This window comes from Ambystoma mexicanum, chromosome 12 (assembly GCF_040938575.1).
Source record: "Ambystoma mexicanum isolate Mex_15411 chromosome 12, UKY_AmexF1_1, whole genome shotgun sequence".
In the NCBI taxonomy this organism is placed as follows: domain Eukaryota; kingdom Metazoa; phylum Chordata; class Amphibia; order Caudata; family Ambystomatidae; genus Ambystoma; species Ambystoma mexicanum.
The window spans coordinates 1,055,235,351-1,055,255,367 of NC_090936.1; the positions used below are offsets into that span (position 1 = coordinate 1,055,235,351).

At 46.7% G+C, this 20,017-nt stretch overlaps 1 protein-coding gene across 6 annotated transcripts in view; it reads left to right on the top strand.

Annotated features, from left to right (window-relative positions):
* Window positions 1-20,017, top strand: part of STRIP2 (striatin interacting protein 2) — a 335,180-nt gene that overhangs the window by 128,419 nt on the left and 186,744 nt on the right. For all 6 annotated transcript variants that reach the window (XM_069629588.1, XM_069629586.1, XM_069629584.1 and 3 more), the window contains one exon: window positions 11,946-12,052. In XM_069629588.1, coding sequence (XP_069485689.1) covers window positions 11,946-12,052 — 107 coding nt within the window. The remainder of the gene's footprint in view (window positions 1-11,945; window positions 12,053-20,017) is intronic.

The following is a 20,017-nucleotide window of genomic DNA, read 5'->3' on the forward strand; positions in this document are numbered from 1 at the left end:
CATCAGGTAAGGGCACCTTGTTTAAGCTTGCATACTTCCTCTGGTTCTTGTGACGATTCACAGGATCTGGCCAGAGGGGTGCCCTTTTCTGTGAAGCCAGGGAGGTGAGCCTGCTACGCAACATTCCCCCTGGCGGTGGCGATAAGCAGGACTTCATAGGGAGAGACTCCCCTCTTGGGGATAGGGACTCCTGTTCTGTCCAGGAACACCCCATAACCTTTTCCAAGGAGATAACAGAACATCAAAGAACAAAAACCTTCCCTCCAAACCAGTCACTATTTGCTACTGCAATTTTATCACTAACCAACTTTCAGCTACCACTCATACTGTGAAGAAGAAGATTAGAAGAACCTTGAAGAGTATTCAGTGGTTGGCAACCAAACACACTGAGAAGGAGGAGATAAAACAAGACATAACAAATACGCCCTGGAAAGAAACAATGGACTTTGTGCCTATGCTGGGGAGGGCCCAACGCTTCTTCATAAAAACCTAGAAAGGAACAATGAAGGGTGTTCTCTTCTTCAAAATCCGGCAAGTTTGAACCAAGGTAGAGAAAGCAGTAGAAGTACACAGAGCAGTAGTTTGTCGTACAGATGCTCAGGACCTGGAGAAGAAAGAAGCACAGAGGAGACAGTGGCGGAAGAAGACCTGGAGGCAGTGGCGTGACCCAAAGAGGATGGACCGTGTGGTCCTCTAACAATGCCGAGAATGTACCAGGACGGGCTCCACAGAGCCGCAGGCTGAAGGAGGAAGGAATGGAAGCCCATGCAGGTTGTGTTAGTCAGACAAACCTGACCCCGTGAGAAGAACCGGTGATGCCAGCCCAGTACAATAGAGGTAATGGAAATGGCAGGAGACCCGGGTGGGGGAAGGGGCAAAAAGCTGATGAAGAGTACCAAGGGACCAATCCTACCGGTCCCAGTATAAGTGAAGGATGGCAAGCTAGTGAAGATTACCAATAAAACCGTCACACTCGTCCCAGTATAAGGAAAAATTTGAAAGAGGTCGGTTCCAAGATAGCCGCCACCGTGGAGACACAGTGAAACAGCGTGCTCCACTCCCCCTCCACCAAAATTAACTGCTGAAACCCCCTGCCCAGGCAAAGTTCGCCGTGGAAAAGTACTGGAGTGCTATTTGGTGAACCAGGAAGGAGCGGCAACAGCAAAGGATGCAGTTAAGCGGAACCCGGATCGGCGGCCCACCAGGAGCAGATGCAGCCACAAGCAGAGAGCACCGAGGGCTGAACTAGGGAAAAGAGGGCAGAAGGGTGCGCGAAGCCACCAGCAGCCGGTCTGGAAAAGTCACCGCAGCCGGGGACGGCAAAGGAAAAGCAAACCAGAGGTTCCAGCGGGGTCCCGGACACCCCACGAGAGGAGGGACCAAGTCAAGGAAGAGGACCGGGGGAGAAGCGACCCCGACCCCCACCGCCGACACTAAGAAGGTGGGAGGATGCATCTCAGTGAGAAGTTACCAGCACCGGGACTGCCCCCGCAGAGGTCCCGCACACTGAAACAAAGGGAAGGAGAGCATCACCAACCCGCTGAGGAGCAATGGGAAGAAGAGACGGCAGCGTCCGAGGAGCAGCGGGTGAGGAACAACAAGGAGCAAATAACGCCAGGAGTAGAAGGGTGCGAGACGGACCCCACAGAGCTGGAGCTAGACCAAGCAAGTTAAGGGGAGGACAGGAGAAGACGAGAAAAACAGGGGGGCACAGACTTTGAATGAACAGGGTTTGGCCCTAACTCATCAGTGGTTTTTAACACAAAAATAGGCAAAACACATCTGTGTTTAGTTTAGCTGCAACAAAGCTTCAGTCATACAGTAGCCTTCGGAGGTAAAGGTTATCAGAAAGACACAAGGACAGAGAGATTGTCTTACTAAAACTGCCTACTTGGTGACTAGTACTAGAAAGCGCTGATAGTAGGCTTATCTAAAAGGAGACAGCAAAAGAAAAGAAAGATCTTTATAACAATAGTTTTCTAGAGGGTTACAGCTCAAAATGAGTACTCAACCTGGTCCGTCCTAGGCCACTGTCTCACATGCATGGATACGCATGGGAAAAAAAGGTTAAAAAAGAACTCCTATCGCGTCTAGTCAGATATCTCTTGTGGGTACAAAACAGTTTAATATCCCATAGATTTACTGAGTGAACCTAGGGTTACTTAAGGTTAAAAAAGAAGAAAATTGACGGTGGTTGCTACATATAGGAGGACAAAGCTTGCACACCTTTATTTTGAGCAACTCACAACTTGTCAAACTCCCTGTTAAGAAACATTTGAGAACAGAGAGTGAGGAGTGTTTTGTCTTCTTGTATTTCCCAATAGGTGTTGCTACTTATAAGTGCCACTTGTTAAGGTTGGGTTTCTTTTCTTTTTTAACCTTAAGTAACCCTAGGTTCACTCAGTAAATCTGTGGGATATTAAACGTGTTTTAGATAAGCGGCACATCCGTGCTTTCTAGTACTATTCACCAAGTAGGTAGTAAGAAAATCGCTCTATCCTTGTGTCTTTCTGATAACCTTTACCTCCGAAGGCCACTGCATGACTGAGAAGCTTTGTTGCAGATAAACTAAACACAGATGTGTTTTGCTGAGGACAGAAGAAGACCACGGCATGGGACAAGTGAGGAAGGTGTAAGCCTGAAAGCGCCGGGAAGCTGTAGAGAAGAAGAGCAGGCAAGTGAGTGCACGGCAAGGGACGGCCTGGAAGGGCAGCCAGCCCCCAACTCCACCACTACCAGTGCACCAGGCATCGCAGCAAGATCGGCCACAGAGGGATCATAAGCAAGCACAAGAGGGGGTAAGACAACCACGCCGATCCCAGAACCCCGCCAGAACATTGGAAATACAGGGAATTCAGCAGGAGGGAGCCGGAGGGCATCATAAAAAGACATATAGGGGATATACCAGGGGAGCTCAAGCCATCCACAACCCCTAAGGAAGGCAGCAGGAACTGCACATGGGCATCAACAGGCCCCACAAGAGGGAAGGCCCACCCCTCAGGGCCAAGTGCGACAGCCCCATACCGGGGCAACAGACCCTCATAAGCAGAGGCACAGAGGGGCAAGAAAGCAGCAAAAACCTGTTGGAAATAGGCAATTAGGAAAGTAAGTCCCCCAAACCCTGGGGACACCCCAAAACCACACCACAACAAATCAACAAGGAGAAGTGGTCCTCACAAAAGCGAGGGGACCCAAGGAGACGGATCCAAGCGGCCCCAAGAGGGTAAAGGCAGTTGGAGATAAAAGCTGTGCAGGGGTACACAATCTGAAGTGCAAAAGAAGAAGGGGGGAAGAGACACCCGACTCTTCTGCGTTGTTGGATAAGGGCAGAGCTGCTGCAGGAGTGAAGAGGCGGGAGCAGGTCGGCACCAGAGGAAGAGAAAGAATAAACATGCGGCCGGAGTGCATCAGAGAAGAAACGGGATGTCGAAAAGCAGGTGAAAAGTCCCCCAGAGCTAGGTGAAAGGAAACAAGAAGAGCTGTGAGGATACAATTCAGAAAATATGGAGGAAGGAGGGAGGTTCCATGCAGGATTGTAACATCGGAGCGGACAGGAATGAGGAGGAATCTTCCCAAGAAGAGGCCCATGACGATTAGGTGGTCACTCAAAAATTCATGGAACAATGCTTCCAGAACTTCGGAGATAGAATGGCAAACATGATGCAAACGCAACTAGAAAAGATGAAGGCGGACCTGTCGGGAGTGCTAACTGAGATAAAAAGTGAACTACAAGGTCTACAGGCAAGAGTGGGTACCAACGAAAGGGCCCTACAGGAGCTGGCGGAGGATAATCGCAAAATGGAGGAAATGATGGAGCACCTTGCTAGTTCTACCCACAATTTATAACTACAGACTGAAGACCTTGAAAATAGGTCACGAAGAGCAAACATCCAGATAAAGACACTTCCAGAGAAAGTGGGAGATGCAGACTTACAACAAGCAATTCAACAAATATTTGCTTCCCTGATAGACCTACCAAATCCGGAAGAAATTCTGGTGGACAGAGTGCATAGAGTGGGACCAAAGCACAGTGAGCCGGGAGCCAGACCTAGGGACGTTCTGATGGCACTGCACGAGTACAAACAGAAGGAGAAAATTCTAATGACGGCCAGATAGGCTAATGAGTTTAAATACAATGGTACAGCGGTGCAACTGTACCATGATATCTCCCGATTAACACTAACTAAAAGAAGGCAGATGAGCCCGGTAATACAAGAACTGGTGAAACACAGCATACGATACAAATGGACATTCCCATTCGGGCTCCTGTTGGAGGTTGATAAAAGACAGAGGAGAATCACCACGGTTGAAGAAGGTGCAGACATACTGGGAATTGAGATTGAACCGACATGCACAGAGGAGCAGGGCCCGGAGAAGGAGCACCCGAAACGGTAGGCATGGGAATGGTCTACCCTGGAGTCGAGGAAGAAGGCAAGGAAAAAGCTTGGACCACAAGGCCCGAGAATCCCAGAAAAGGATACACCGCAGGATGCGGAACCCACGGAAAAGAGCCCCCATAAGCAAAGGTAGCCACAATGACAAGGGAAAAGTAAGAGCTCCTGGGGATGGGTGTATATGCATTCAGGTGCTACAAGTGGTTGGGGTCAGGGGGGATATTTTGGAGGTAACACATGGGTCGGGGGGGCCCGCAGAAAGGCACACTGGGGGAGGAAATGGGCTAAACACCTGAGCAGGAGAGTCTGGAAGGGCTAGAGGCCAGTTGAGTCATCCCAGGGTGGGACAAACTGGGTGAGAGAGGGAGGGGAGAAAGGGGGAAACAAGGTTCAGAATGAAGGTTAGAGAGGGGTATTGAACCCGCCCAAGGTGGGAAGGTAATTAGTCTTTCGCTAAACAATGGCTAAGGATAGAGTGCTAAAAGTTACCTCGATGAATATCAAGGGGTTAAACTCACCAGTTAAAAGGAACAAATTGGACCACTACCTAGCAAGGATAGACCCCAGATATAATAGCCTTGCAGGAGACCCATATACAAGAAAAGGACAAACATAGACTTAGACTAAGGGAGTACAACCAAATTCAGCAGGCAAACAACTCAAGAAAGAGTGTGGGCATGCTAATAGCATAGAAAAACAACTTGGAGCTTAAAATAATGGACTTAAGCAAAGACAGCAACAATAGGTACATTGTAATAACGTGCCTGGGTGGGGAGTGGGGGTGAGACCCTAACGGTAGTATCGCTGTATGCCCCGAACACGGGGCAATACCATTATATACAAAAAATGGTGCATACATTAGAAGGGTTTGCCAAAGGACACATAATTGTAGCAGGAGACTTCAATCTCGCTTGGGACCCGGAGAGGGATAGAAGTGCTAGAGTATATCACACAGAGAATAAGCCACTGAAGGAACTGAAGGGGAAGATGGATAATCTAGGGCTAGTGGACACATGGAAGGAAATGAGAGGGGAGGCAAGGGGGTACACCTTTTACTCCCACGTGCATAGAACGGCATTGAGGATAGATTATATATGGGTGTCACATACCCTGTTGGGGAGAGTGGTGGAAGTATTTGTATTTACTGTATTTATATAGCGCCTTAATCCAAGGCAGGGGCCATCACCATATCAGACCATGCTCCTATCACCATGCCACTTATACTACCAAGCCAGCCAGAAGGCCTGTGGAAATGGAGGTATACGGCACACATCTTTAGGGATCAAATTCTGAGGGATGAGTTGAAGGAAGAAATTAATCAGTACTTCCAATTAAACAAGACCCAGAGAGTGGACCCACAAACAATTTGGGACGCATTTAACGCCACGATACAGGGTAAGATTATAGCGGTACAAATAAGACAGGAGAGAGGGATCAGGCTTCTAGAGAGGGACCTGAAAGACCAATTAAAGACTCTCACACTCCAAATGGCGACTAAGCCATTAGGAGAAGTTCGTTAAGAACACAGGGCGGTGAACGGTCAGCTAGATACACTATTAACAAGCAGGGCGGAGAGGGCCTTACTGCATCTCCAACAGAAATGTTATACTAAAGGAAATAAAGCAGACAGACTAATGGCGAGAATGCTTAGAATGGAGGAAAAGGAGAGAACCATCCTAAAAATAAAAACCGGCAGAGTGGGAGGACCGACCAGACAATGGGTCTATTAAGGGGGAATTTACAGATTTTTACGGGAAGGTGTATACATCAGAGAACCCGGTTGGGAGAGCACAGGAGGAATGTTTGGATAACTGCTCACTGCCCAAGATTACGGCCCAAGAAACGGAAGAGCTAGAGAAGGAAATAACCAGAGAGGAGATGATCAGTGCGATAGTCGCATTTCCCATCAATAAAGCCCCGGAACCCGCCAGCTTCTCGGGCGAATTTTATATATCATATAAGGAGATATTGGCCCCGCGTTTGGTAACACTGTACAACCGATTTGGGGAGGAGGGGGAATAACCTCAATGGAAGAAGCAATAGTGATACTTTTTCCAAAACCGGGGAAGGATCAGGCACTATGTGGCTCATAGAGGCCGATCACACTTATCGACATAGACACCAAGATATATAATAAGGTCTTGGCTACTCAGTTAGAATCTCTACACCCCGGGCTGATAGACCCCGACCAAGCGGGATTCATACAAGGAAGGTAAACTCATGATAATACCAGGAGAATTGCCCACATCATAGAGAAGGTGAATAAAAAGTGTTCTGCAGCTGTAGTGGTAGCGCTGGATGCAGAAAAAGCCTTTTATATCAAAGATTGCAGCTAACTACAGAACACCATCCCTGCGCTTACTTATAAATGGGGAACTATCTGACCCAATAAAAGTTTCAAGTGGCACAAAACAGGGATGCCTGCTATCCCCGCTATTGTATGCCATACACCTAGAGCCTATCCTGAGTAGAATTAGGTCCAACCAAGAAATCGAGGGGGTCCCATTTGGTGGGAAAGTGCGCAAGGTTGCTGCATTCGCAGACATGATGTTGCTGACGATAACTAACCCCGGGGATATCACTGAAAGCAGTAGATAAGGAGCTGACTCCATTCGGAGAGGTAGCTGGGATGAAAATAAATAAGAGCAAATCGGAGGTCCTATCCTTACAGATGACACCGGAGAGGGAAAGGGAGGGAAAATCCTGGTCACTGTACGCATGATCTAAGAATACATTGAAATACCTGGGAATATACCTTACAAAAATCACAGACCAACTTTTTGAAGCTAACTATCCCCCCCCTTTTGGAAACCATAAAAAATATGCCAACCAGGTGGCGCCCACTCTCTATATCCTGGCAAGGTAGGATAAATGCCATAAAAATTGTGGTACAGCCGAAGCTACTATATGTGTATATGGCAATCCCAACAAAAGTACCAATGGCCTTCTCTAGAGCTTTTCAAAAACATACACAGGCTTTCGTCTGGGAACAGAAGAAGCCAAGAATCCCATACAAACTGATGCTTCAACCTAGGAATAATAAAGGGAGTATGGGGAATCACACCCTATAGCGTATTACCACGCAGCCCAAATCAGAGTGGTGAGGGACTGGTTGAAAGAAAATAGAGGGAAGAGATGGAGGGAAATTGACAAAGCAGTGGTGGGTCCAAACTTAGAATCGGTACTATGGCTACCCCGGGAGGATAGACCACACAACATGTACTGTAGTTCCATTGAAGCCCTAGTTGGAAATCCATGGGACAAACTAATAAAACCACGTTCCCCTCGCCACTCACTCCGATTTTCAGGAACCCACAATGCACACCAGGATGAGAGGGGAAGAGGTTTGAGAAATGGCAGGACGGGGGCTGCGGTAAGTTATGGGATCTATACGGAGGGGGAGAGATAAAAACATTCATTCAGTGTAAAAGCCACTTCGGACTGGGGAGGACAAAAGGTTCCAGTATGCTCAGCTGGGCCCTAAATACTAGACACAGGAAGGCAGCTACGCGACAGCTAACCCCCTTTGAAAAATGTGTGACTACTATCTCTGGGTATAAGCACTTGGTTGGGGACCTGTACAAACTGATTAAAGAAGGGGAAGATGCAGGGGCGAGAAAGTTCATGCTCAACTAGGAAAAGGAAACGGAGCAAGAGATTGAAATAGAGCAGTGGCCCAACCTATGGAAGAATATCCCCAGTCTGGCTCTTAACCCCAGTAGACTGTCAAAAATATACCGAACAGCCTCAAGGCAATGCTGGAGGGGGTGCGGGGCAGAGGGAACCTGGGGACACTTTTGGTGGCGCTGCCCAGTTATAGAAAAATTCTGCGACACGATCCAAGAAGCAATAAAAGGCATACTGGGAACAGAGAAAAAGACGAATATGGGTCTGTTTATACTGGGCATGGACGGAGAACCAGGAAAACAGGCCGCAAAGGCCCAGCATAAACTCTATGTAATTTTGCTAATGTCAGGAGCCCTACTGTTAGCGCGAAAATGAAAGCGAAAGAAGCACCCACAGAACACGAATGGATGGGCAAAATGTGGTCCTTGGCCACAATGGAAAAAGTAACATACGAGATCAGGGGAGAGCACATGAAATTCATTGCGGACTGGGGCTGGTGGTAAGATTCCTATTGAAAGACTCGGGAGAGCGAGGTGCCCTAGGAATGTGCAGCTCTTTGAATTTGTCTGAGGAGCCCCCCATATAGGAAGTGGAGAGGGGTCTCTACGATGAACAAAGAGGACCGAAATCGGAAGGAAGGAATTATACACCCTTACAGACTGACAGAGAGGATCACATTGAACCTGGTTTGGGTATGGGAGGGGGTAATTGTGGGGGGTGGGTTTGGGCTTGGGCTTGGGGGGAGGTTTGTTGTGTGAAAAATAGCAATCAAAATTAATATGAAAAGAAATGTGGAAAGAGAGGGGAAAACACCAAGAAGACAGTGATACTTGGTTAAAGCTAAAAGAAAGTTGGAGAAAAAGAAAGGAGTGAAAAGGGGCCAATTGTCCCTGTATAACAGAAGGACTATTTGTGAAACTAAAGGAACAGGCCAGGGAAGGACCCTGGCCTACCAGGAGTTGGGAAACAACACAGAGAAATGGCCAGACCTGGAGGAAAGGAAAGCTCAGAGTCATTGGTTATTGAAACAAGGAACTGTACCAATAGTAGAAAAGGGAAAGACCCGGGGGACAAGGGTGCCTTTGAAGAACTAAAGGAACTTATTCAGAATATCACCAGAAGCCATCCCAAGAGAGACTGGTTGAGGCTATGGGAGCCTGTCCAGGAGAAGCGAGTCATTCTCCTGGACCTCTTTTGAGACTTTTTGAATGGTGGTAGGGACAGAATAGGGTAGTTTGGCATGGAGGACAGACTGTTACTTTGGACAACCTCACTGATGAGTGCCCTAGTTAGTTTAGTGTTAGGTAGGACAAACACAATACGATTAGGGACAGATAGGCCTTTTTACTTATTATTTAACACACCCTCTACTCCCAGTGCGTTTAGAAGCACGTCTTTCTTCCTTTAGGGTAAACACAGTACCTCCTATGGCATTCACATGTGTTGTAAACAGCTGTAGCCACTTGTTCCATTGAATGGACAGTTGTCCTGGTGATTGAAGCAATGGTGGGAATGGCATGGCCCCCTCATGTCTGGCTTCTTTGGGCGGGGGAATTAATCCTGTCCTCATTGCCAATCTGTGATGCTCCTGCACCTGATATACAGAAAATGGACTCTCCTCAACAAGGGGAACCGCAGGCACGGTGAAGGTGAGTATTGAAACGTATTATCTTACAGGAAAAAAGAATGTTAATGTTGTGTTCTGGAGCGAACTGGAGGCTCACGTGATGTCTCCTTGCACAATGCACACCAAAGGCATGTGAATGCGTCCTTGCGGTTCCTGCCATGGCCCTTCCCCCTCTCGTTACACCGAATGAGCATGCAGAGCAAGCGGTCGGTACCACACAGGGCCAGGCATAGGGTGTGCAAACATTTCAGCCAATCTCATGACCAGGATGCTCCGTGTGCCCTGATCGGCCAGAATTGGTCACATGTTCGCCCGGCAATTGACACCTATGAGGTCAAGATAAAGGACATATATTAATTAAATTCCAGAGTTCATATCAAGGTGTACTTAAGAGCTTCCGTCCAGAATTTTAATAGTGGTCTTTGGATAGTTTGTTCTGAAAAACCGTCTTCTAATGTAAATGATGGCTTTGTACACTACACTGTTATACACACTTGTTGCTTTGTTTGGATTGTATTTTTTATGCCAACCATATTGCACTTGTATGTATTTTTTTTTTATAGCAAACTTGCCCCTTGGTTGGCTTGTTTGTCTGAATCTATAAATGAAAACAAGACGAAAAAGAATGTAAATCTGACATACCAGCAATATGGCAAATTAATAAATGCTAAAATAGTTTCTGAGAACTTGGAAAGTTTTTTTGTAAGATTAAATTGGCAAATGCATTTCCAGCTCCGTTGTGGACGAGATAGGGCAGATTGAAACTTGCTCTAGAACCAAAAGTTATAAGAAATTACCAGATAGCCTGCGCGAATAAGAGTAAGGCAAGGAAAATGATGAGTGGCAGGACACCTTTTCTTTCACACTGATCGGCCAGGATGCCTAACTTCACTGTCAATGTGGTGGCTAAAATGTTCTGCCCATCTGACAGGCAGGAATGTAAGACATTAAAAAGCCAGCTACAGACTATTTATGACTCGCGTCACTAAAGCGATACCTACGTGCCAAAACCTGAAAAGTGTGTCTAATAGAAAAGCCTCACCACCGTCCCCTAAAAATCCACAGGTAGGTCAAAATGCCAACTTGCTGGTAAAGCTCTCATGCTGTGAAGTGCGAAGAGGAGCCTTCTCTTCACAACACTCACTCAGACTAGCTCCCAGGACGCACCAGCAAAAGCCTGATTGACTTCAATCTAATTCCCAGACGTTCTTCAGTAGTTTCGTCCCCCTCACACGCTCTGAATTAAGCGACCACGCATCTCTCAGCTTCTTCCGCGAGTAGCCTGTCACTAAACAGCACCTAGGGCGGGTTAATGCCATGTAGCGAAATGTAAAGGCAAAAGATATCGACTAATCCCAAATCTGTCCTAAATCCATCATTTCATCCCATATCTATCCATTCATAAAAGTATGTGTATGGGTTTGTATCCTAGTGAAGTGTGCTATGACCACTCAAAGTTATATGTGGCGGCAAGCTGCGTCACCCCTTGCCCAAGGTCCACCCAAGAAGGCCTTGAATAAATAGTGAAGAGATGTGGTTGGGATTGAGGTTTCTCGTGCTCTGCCTCTTGAAATCAGGAAAGCTAAATGGTTGACATGGAGATTAATTCAATATATCTTTGGAAAAGTTCTTCCAATAGAAGGTTTATTCTCAGAATAGGTCAGCAGACAGGTGTTTCGACCTTAGTCGTCTTCAAGGCTATTGTTCAACCAAAATCGACATATGGACCATATCAGGCTCATAGGCGCCATTATGAGTCTTATATGTCACATCACACGTGGGTTACTTGCGATTGTATTAAAGATTCAATTGTGATCCTTCCACAATAACGCATACATAATGATTATGAATTTATAGATACGTGTGTTCCAAATGATAAGTTGTGCCCCCGAAATATCTTTGTCAATAAAGATCCATGACCATAGTCACGTTGAGTCTTCAGTCTAAATACCTGACGCCAGGGTTATTTAGACCCAAGACTCAACGTGACAATCCCAACCACATCTCTATCCATTGATATCCTTCACTATAAACCCAGCTCCCCAACTCACTTCACACACACCCATAATCCACCAAACTCACCATCCATCCTAAATCGCTGACCAAACCCACCTATCCAACCCAAGTCTATCGATGCCCACCTTACACTATCTCGCACTCTCTCAACTACAACGCCGAGGCACACCCCTGCTTCCAGCTAGCCATCGATTCCATGTTGGCGAATACCTTGAAACAAACAAACGACTTTTCTCTGGAACGTTCCACTAATTTGCTTGCTTCCTCTTGGCCCTTCACAGGGTGCTGCTGAGCGTCATGTACCTCATGGTGGAGAACTTCCGTCTACCAGCAGAGCCAGATAGACCCGAGTGGGCACTCGCCAAGGAGACGTTCAGAACAGAGCTGAGTGAGTAGCAAACAGCCACTCGTGTGCCTCCATCACAAGCTATCATTTCTTAATGTGATTTATTAGGATTTCAGCTGGACTTTTCCAATAGCATGTTCCAGGAGAATATTAAGAGACAACGATGTGTGTTGCTGTGTGTTGCAGGTTTATGGGCGTCAACTTTCAGGGGTCAGTTTTACATTCCATTTTCCACCCTAAATTAATGTTCTTAATGGACCTTGAATAAACTCATGCTATAATCCTCTTGCTATTACAACGCTGCATAGATAAAACCCCTGGAGAGGTTAGGAGGGCCGACTAAGCCCACCCTTTGCGTCTGACTTCAGCAGGATCAGGTAGAGAGGGTCCTGTCGGGCGAGAAGAGGTGCTGTGGGGAGCATTATATTCATGCTGCTGCCACCCTGCAACTGGGGGTAGGCACTATGTATTTGGCCATCGATTGACTCCCGCCTTCGGATGGAGGAAATGGTAGTTCATCCAGAACTGGATAGCAAGTGGGCAGCTCGACAGTGTAGTGTGGAGAGTGTCAAAAACAGAGGAAAAAGATATAAGACTCTGGGAGTCAACAGCATTTATTTATTTATTTTTTACATTTGTAAAGCACCTAAACCCTGGGGCATCCGGGCATAGAAGCGGAAGGAGGGATTGAAAGAGGTGGAGAGTAGGAGCCTGTGGTTTTTGGTCTCTGTGCTAAAGGACTTGATCAGCAACTGCCCCTTCCACGGGTACATTCAGTGCAATTGGATCTTAGCATTGCCATGTCAGTGCTTTAGGAACCTACTGACCCTTATAATCACACTGGCGGGCGCTATTGCACTGACAGGACAATGCAAGAGCAAGCAGTTATGGGAAGGAGGCAACATAGTGCTATGTTGGTTGAAGGAAGAGAAGGAGAGAGACACTTTTGAGTGCATTTTGTGACTAAAGGAGGTACAGACCCTCCATATGAAGGACATTTGGGAGTAATGAGGACCCCACTCAGCCTAATGTAACCAAGGAAAAAAGGTGCTTTTATCTGACATGGGGTGCTAAGGGAAAGAGTAATGATGAGGTATGGGCTCTGGTGAGCCTTCATACTCTGCTGGATGCCGCACTATTGATATCTGCCTTTATAAAACAAAGACCCAGAAACCTCTAACTACAAACAGATGCAGACAGTCCTCCAGCAGTGCCCTAGGAGTAAGGAGCTGGTCATTATTTATTTATATTGCACTGAAGCCCGCAGGCATCAGGGCACATACATTTAGACAAGGACGACCTAGTATTTGACGAGACAACTTGGTTTAGTTATCCTGAGGATCTGCTATAGCTATTTAAAGATGGCTGTCTTCAGCACTTCCCTAAAGACTAGATAGTTGGTCTCTAGTCCGACTGCCTTTGGCAATCCATCCCATGTTTGGGCAGCTTTTACTGGAAGTGATCTACCTAGCCCGTTTGATCGCTTGAAAGATCGCTTGTAATCAACACATCAAGAAAGGAGGAACTCTCCTTTCACAGGAACAAGCCCAGAAATCCACCTCTGCTCTCAACCTAGCTCAAAGCAACTACATACCCAACGATACGAATCCTCGTCGATTTGCTATGAATTACCCAATGAATTCTGTGTCTTGAGTACCTGATTGTAACTTGAAGCGCTATTTATTGAGTGTGAACCTAGCTCTGGGAAGGAACGGAACACTTTGAAAGATGTAAGGGGATGCACACATAGAGGGAAGCAGATATGCACAATAGAAGCAAGGGACCACATCTAAAACTGCATAGTACTTTTGGTCATTTCAGTAATTTTCTTTGACTCACCCCAGATGCTCCCCATTGTCTGTCCATCGCTGCGGATGACTATCTCTTCTACTACCCGTCTTGCCCAAACTTACACTCTCCAAGGCTGAGCTCTTTCTTGAGCAAATTACAGAATCCTATAGAAAGAGTGTTCACCAGCAAAGAGCAGCAGAATATCTACTGAATGCTGATACTACATCCCATCATTTGGGAGTTTGTGACGGGATCACTAACATTGAACGGTTCCCTGCTTGCTGAATATCCCCCATTCGAATATGTCTGGATGAGTGGATCACTGTGCAAAGTTATAAGTACCTGCAACCACAAATGTAATGACACAAATCTTATGTTATGTTATTTGGCATTTATATAGCACTCTATATATCATTGGTATGACATCAAAGCACTGGTAGGTTGAACGCCCTCGGTGACCATAGTCCAGGTCAGTTGAGAGAGTAGGGTGTCGAAGGGTGCTTGGGTGCACCAGTTATGAGTGCAGCTGATGTAATTGCCTGATGGTAGCTGCATCCTAGCATTAGGTGTGCTGGTATTGATATCGGTTGAATGTGTGCAGTCTGGTGGGTGGACACCAAGACTGGGTTCTGGCTGCGTTAGGCCTGTGGGACACTTATGTGTGCAGCTAGGCCGGTTTGTCATGGGATATAGCTGCGTATTATTAGAATGATGAGGTGTTCATGGGGTAATGTTCGTATACGAGCAGCTAGGCCAAATTGATCGAGGGGTGTAGCTGCACTCCAAATGTGTGATGGTGTAGAGTAGAGAGTAAGCATTTTGATATGGGAGGAGAGTGTTTGCGTGGAGTTATGATCTAAGGAGATCGATATTCTGCATTTCAGGCATGCAGTTGTTTAACAGCGATTTAATAAGCGTATTCAGTGATGACATTCTTCGGGATCTCGTTTAGCATTAGTCACCGGTTCGCAAGGGTGCATTCACTTCAGAAGGTCATGGTTGTTATTACGGAAAGAGACACGTTTTTAGAGCTTTGTGGAATGTCTTATAGTCTTGGGTGTGTCGAATACAGGGGGGAGCGAGTTCCACAGAGTTCGGGCCAAGTTTGAGAAGGCGGATCCTCTGATCCTGACAGAGTTAGAGGATGGAATCACTAGAAGGGCAGCGCTTGATCTTAGGGTGCGGGGTGGGCGGTATGGTTTTATCTTTTCCTGTAGGTATAATGGGCCGGTCTTGTGCACTGCTCAGTGGGTGTTGCATAGGGTCTTGAAGGTGGCCTTTGTCCGACTGGGAGCCAGTGAATGTGTTCAGAGATCTGGTGAGATGTGGTCTCTTTAACCCAGGGCAAGAAGCAGTTGTGCAGCAGCGTTTTGGGCTCTTTGGAGTTGTTGAGTTGGTATGCCGGGGCCCTTAGGCATAGGGAGTTGGCATAGTCCAGTCTCAACATCACAATAGACATAACTGCAGCAAGTCTGTTCGGGTAGGAGAGGTAGGGAGAGATGCATCTGAGAGGTTTGGGGTGGTAGTGACAGCATTTTCACACGTTGATCTAATGGGAGAGGGTCAGGCCTGAGTCCATAGTGCAGCCTAGGTTTACTACTGTATCAGAGAGGGGAGGTCAGGAGGGGGGCCGAGGGATGGGAGCCATGGGAGCGGATGTGGTAGCAGGGCAGTACTGCCGCACAACATGATTTCAATTTTAGCAGGGTTCAAAAGGAGGTGGTTTATTGTCATCCATCGATCAATATCGTGGAGACAGGCTTCAATTGTCAGTGTAGTTGTAACTGGAGATGTTGTACATGCAGATGATTCCTGGTAGAGTGGTCATATAGAGGTTGATTGAACAGGAGAGCAGACAGGCATGAGCCTTGGGGCACTCCAGTGTTCACCGAGCAAGCAGTACAGACATAAGGGGAGAGGAGGTTGATTTGTTTCCTGTTGTTTAGGAAGGAAGTGATCCATTTGAGAGCAGTGCCACGGATTCCTAGGGAGTCAAGGCGGTCAAGGAGGATTGAGTGCTTAACTGTGTCAAAGGCTGTGGAGAGATTGAGGAGAATCAGTGCTGCGCAGCCTTCAGAGTCTGCAGTGACCTTGAAATCATCCCAAATTGATATCAGAGTGGTTTCAGTTCCATGTCGCGGTCTGAAGCTTGATTGGGCGGAGTTGCAGTCCGGTCAATGAGTTTTGCGAGGAATCTGGTGTTGGAGATAGGTCTGTAATTCTTGGGGTCAAGCAGGTCAAGGGATGCCTTTTTTAGAAGTGGCTTGACATGCACTATTTTGAAGGCATCAGGAAGATGCCACAGGTGAGTGATTCATTTAGAATGGCTCTTGCATGTTCTCCTGTGCAGGTAGACGAGAATATTTCTTTCAGGACAGAGGCTGGACAGGGGTTGAGGGGCGACCCAGTGGGTTTGCTGGCTGATAGTAGGTCAAGGAACTCGTCTATGCAGATGAGTCGAAGGTAGGGAAATTGGGTGTCCGGATCAGGGGGTGTCAGTGATGGGGGAAGGAGAGTTTGGTGTTAAGGGATGTTGTCCTGTCAAGAGCGGTATTGTAGAAGTATAGGGAGAAGGAGTCGCAGAGTAATTGTGTGGGGGTGGATTGGGTAGAGGAGCAAGTGGGTTTGACGTATTCTGATATGATCTTATGGAGTTCTTTGCTGCGGTTGCCACAGTTGAGAATTTGTTTATTGTAATGGGCTTTTTTGGCTTTTCGGATTTCAGTTTTGTAGTTACAGTGGTGCAGGCCGTACATGGATCTGCTGAGATTGGATTTAGATGATCGGCATTTGTATTAAAGAGTTATTTTGTTTTTTGCCATTCCTCAGGAGGGGCGTGAACCATATGGGGGGCGGCCCATTGCGTGAGGAAGCGGTTTGCAAGGGGGTGAGAAGTATTAGTGAGTCATTAAGCCAGAAGTCAAAGGAGTCAATGGTCAAGGCTCTATCGGGGGGGGGTGTTGCAGGGGGCAAAGAAGCAGGGCTTTGTCTAGGTCTGGAAGGATCTTGACTTTGTTCCAGCATTTGAGAACCCAGTGGTGGGCCAGGGGAGCTGTAGGAGGAGGGGCAAGGGTGTGGATAGAGAAAGGGGTGGCATAGTGGTCAGTCTAGATCAGTGGTTTGGGACGGGATAAGTAAACCAGATCATAGGAGCTGAAAATAGCATCAAGGGTGTGCCCACCTATACAAGAGGGGATGAGGAAGCGGAGACCCTGACGGCCTGGAAACATGTAGTGGCTACATTGTATGGGCCCACTCAGGACTGGCCAAGTGACCAGGACTCGGTTGAGAACATGGATGAGGAAACACCCTTGCATGATGGAGAAGCAGATCGCGAAGTAGAGTAGGCTCGGATGGGGGGAGGGAATGGGGATGCAGTAGACACTGACTGATCTGTATAAAATTGGAAAATGGTGATATGTACTGCAGGTTTGGTTGTATGTTTGAAGAAAACCAATAAAATTGTTTAAACAAAAAAAAATAAAGGGTGTGCCCACCTGAGTGGATTGGAACAGTCGTATGAGGTGAGAGGTTGAGTGCATCAAGACTGTCAACCAGCAGATGAGACGTGGAGATATCTAACCAGATATTAAAGTCTCCTAGGAGTGTAAGAGATGGGTGGTTTATTTGAATGGTAGCTATTGAGTCACAGAGGTCGTTTGCGAAATGTCTGTCGTATCGAGGGTTTCTGTAGAAGCTGTGGGTGAAGGTCGGTGGTAGAGATAGTTTTACTAGAAGGGATTCACAGGAGGCAGCACATGTCTGGGTTTCGACGAGTGAACAGAGAAATGACGATTGAAGAGGACTGCCACTCCGCCACCTCTGATAGTATCCAGGGGGGGGGGAGGCTTTGTGCGCTGTGAACCAGGTTTCAGTGATAAAAATGAGATCCGAGGTGTCAGAGGATAGTAGGTCAAAAATGCTCTCTGTTTCTTGCTATCGAGCGGGCATTAAAGAGGATGCAAGTGCCTTTTTGAGGGGATGTGCGTTTTGTGGTGCACATCGGAGTGGGAGCTTGCGGGACATGTGTTAGGCAGAATCACATGCAGTACCCTTTAGGAACACTACATACAATTAAGACTACAAGTGTCAGTACAATTTCACCTTTGGCACAAGCCTGTACTACACAGTTATGTGGTAGCAGTGCTGAGCAGCCAGACTTATCTCAAGAGTTGAGTGAGCAGTAGAACAAGTTACACAAAGGACCAACTAATACAGTGATTCAAATATACACTTACTCGAGGTTTCTTGGTAAAAGAATATACATTTATTTACTCAGTCAGTTAGAAAACATTACACTAGCATAAGCAGCTCAATATCACACACTAATAAACCACAAAAATCCAACCGGTAAGTAAATGAACAAGTTTAGCTCCAAAATGAAGTGGGAGCAAAATGGCACTTCAGATACTTAATAAAGGGAGTAAAAGACAAGGTTATAAGAATAGAAAGCCTAAATACATTCATAGGCAGGGCAAAGGGTTTCAGTTAAATACAACCAGCAATTCTTCTCAATAGGCCTGGGACAAAGTCAATGGTTCAGAGTCTTTTGTATAGGATATCACAGTTCTGGTAAGTAACGGTTAAGTCTTTGCCACAGAGATTAGAAGAATGTGGCTAGGCGAAAAGTTTGATGAATGTTAAGGGAAGGACAAGCATTCGTAGTTGAGGAAAGTTTCACAAACTTTCTCGATGGCTGAAAAGATTTCCGGACTGTGTTTGCACAGTACCTTGTAAATGAAGAAAGCTGTAGCTGAGGCATTTGTTCCTGCCATTTCAAGCAGATCTCGCTGTTCCTGAGCTTCACTCGTGGGGACAAGAAGGACGACGTCGGGAGGTTCCTGCACTGCCCAGGGAAAAGGCCAAAAGCTGTAGCAAGACGTTGGTTTAAGGTGCGAGTGCCTTAAAGTCCACAAGCTGGTTTCCTTCGCTTTTGCTATCCGGTTTCCAACAGCACTCTGATGAAAATTCGACCAGATGGGAATGGTGTCCAGGTGGCTTGCGAGTTTGTTTTTCCCACCAAACTCAAGGGAAGAACTTAACCTTGAAGGGATTCTCTGTCGATGGAGTTTCAGGCAATTCGGACCTGCAGCAGGGCTTCACTGGTCGTCCAGGAGTTGCAGCAGTCATCTTCCTTCAGCTCGTCTTCGGTTCTTTCGTTCCAGTGGTCGACTCTGCTTTCCAAGTCCCAGAGACCTGCTTTTAAACAGTTTTCCCCCATTCATTCCAGCCTGGCTGTCACTCACACAGTAGGGTAGCTGTCTTTGTCGGACAGCCAGCCAATCACGCTAGAGTGCATTTGGTTCTCCTAAGAGACTAAGCACAGGGAGTTTCGGGCGCCTCCCTCACATCCTGTCCACCCCAGACATTCAGGTGCCAGTGGAGGGCTTCAGCACTGAAGCTCGCCAAAGGCCAATGAACAAATGGACCAAACTTGGTTTGGTGCACAGAGACAAACACAAGAAGGACCTTTCCTAAAAGAAATGGCGAAAAAATTCGACTGGAGTCTGTTTTTACAGAAAGGTCTGGGGCGCAATATTGAAAAACATGGCAGACCCGATTTTTAGCTACCATTGTTCGCTGTCAGGAATAATCATGGTAGTTTGATCTAAACCACTGCCACCAGCCATTTAAAGTAGGAAAGGGTAACATTTGACTGTTACAAGAGTGTTTTGACTCAGGGGAAGCTAAGCAACCCCTACAGCACTCTATAGTAAGATAGTGTGTGCTTTATCAGTAAATTTAAAGAGACTAGTAAAGTCAATTTAACTTTACATGCTCTGGGAGACAGTAGTCAATCCCAGAGAAGGTATTTAAACCTTGGGTAGTCTGAAAGACACCCCTGTGCCACTGCACTAAAGGTGCTGTGTGACAGACAAGAAAAAGATGATGCCTATGGAGTTGTTCTAAAACTCCATAACCAAAGAACACAAAAGTAAAGCACACCAGAAAATACATGAAAGAGTGGGAAAAAGCTCACACTCTTTCCAGGTAAAAAAATCAAATCCTAGCAATACAGCAAAGTTGCTGGGGGTCTCAGAAGGTAAGGGAAATAAGTACATTTTGAGAATTCTCCCTAACAACATGGCAGCCCTGTGGGGTGGATGGTGTGGTAGAAACATTCAGAGGTGTTGAGACGGGTTGAGAAGGGGTAAGGGAGGGGCTGGGTGCCTGAGTGTCTCCTAAGAGAGTTATGTCAATGGGTGGTGGGGAAGA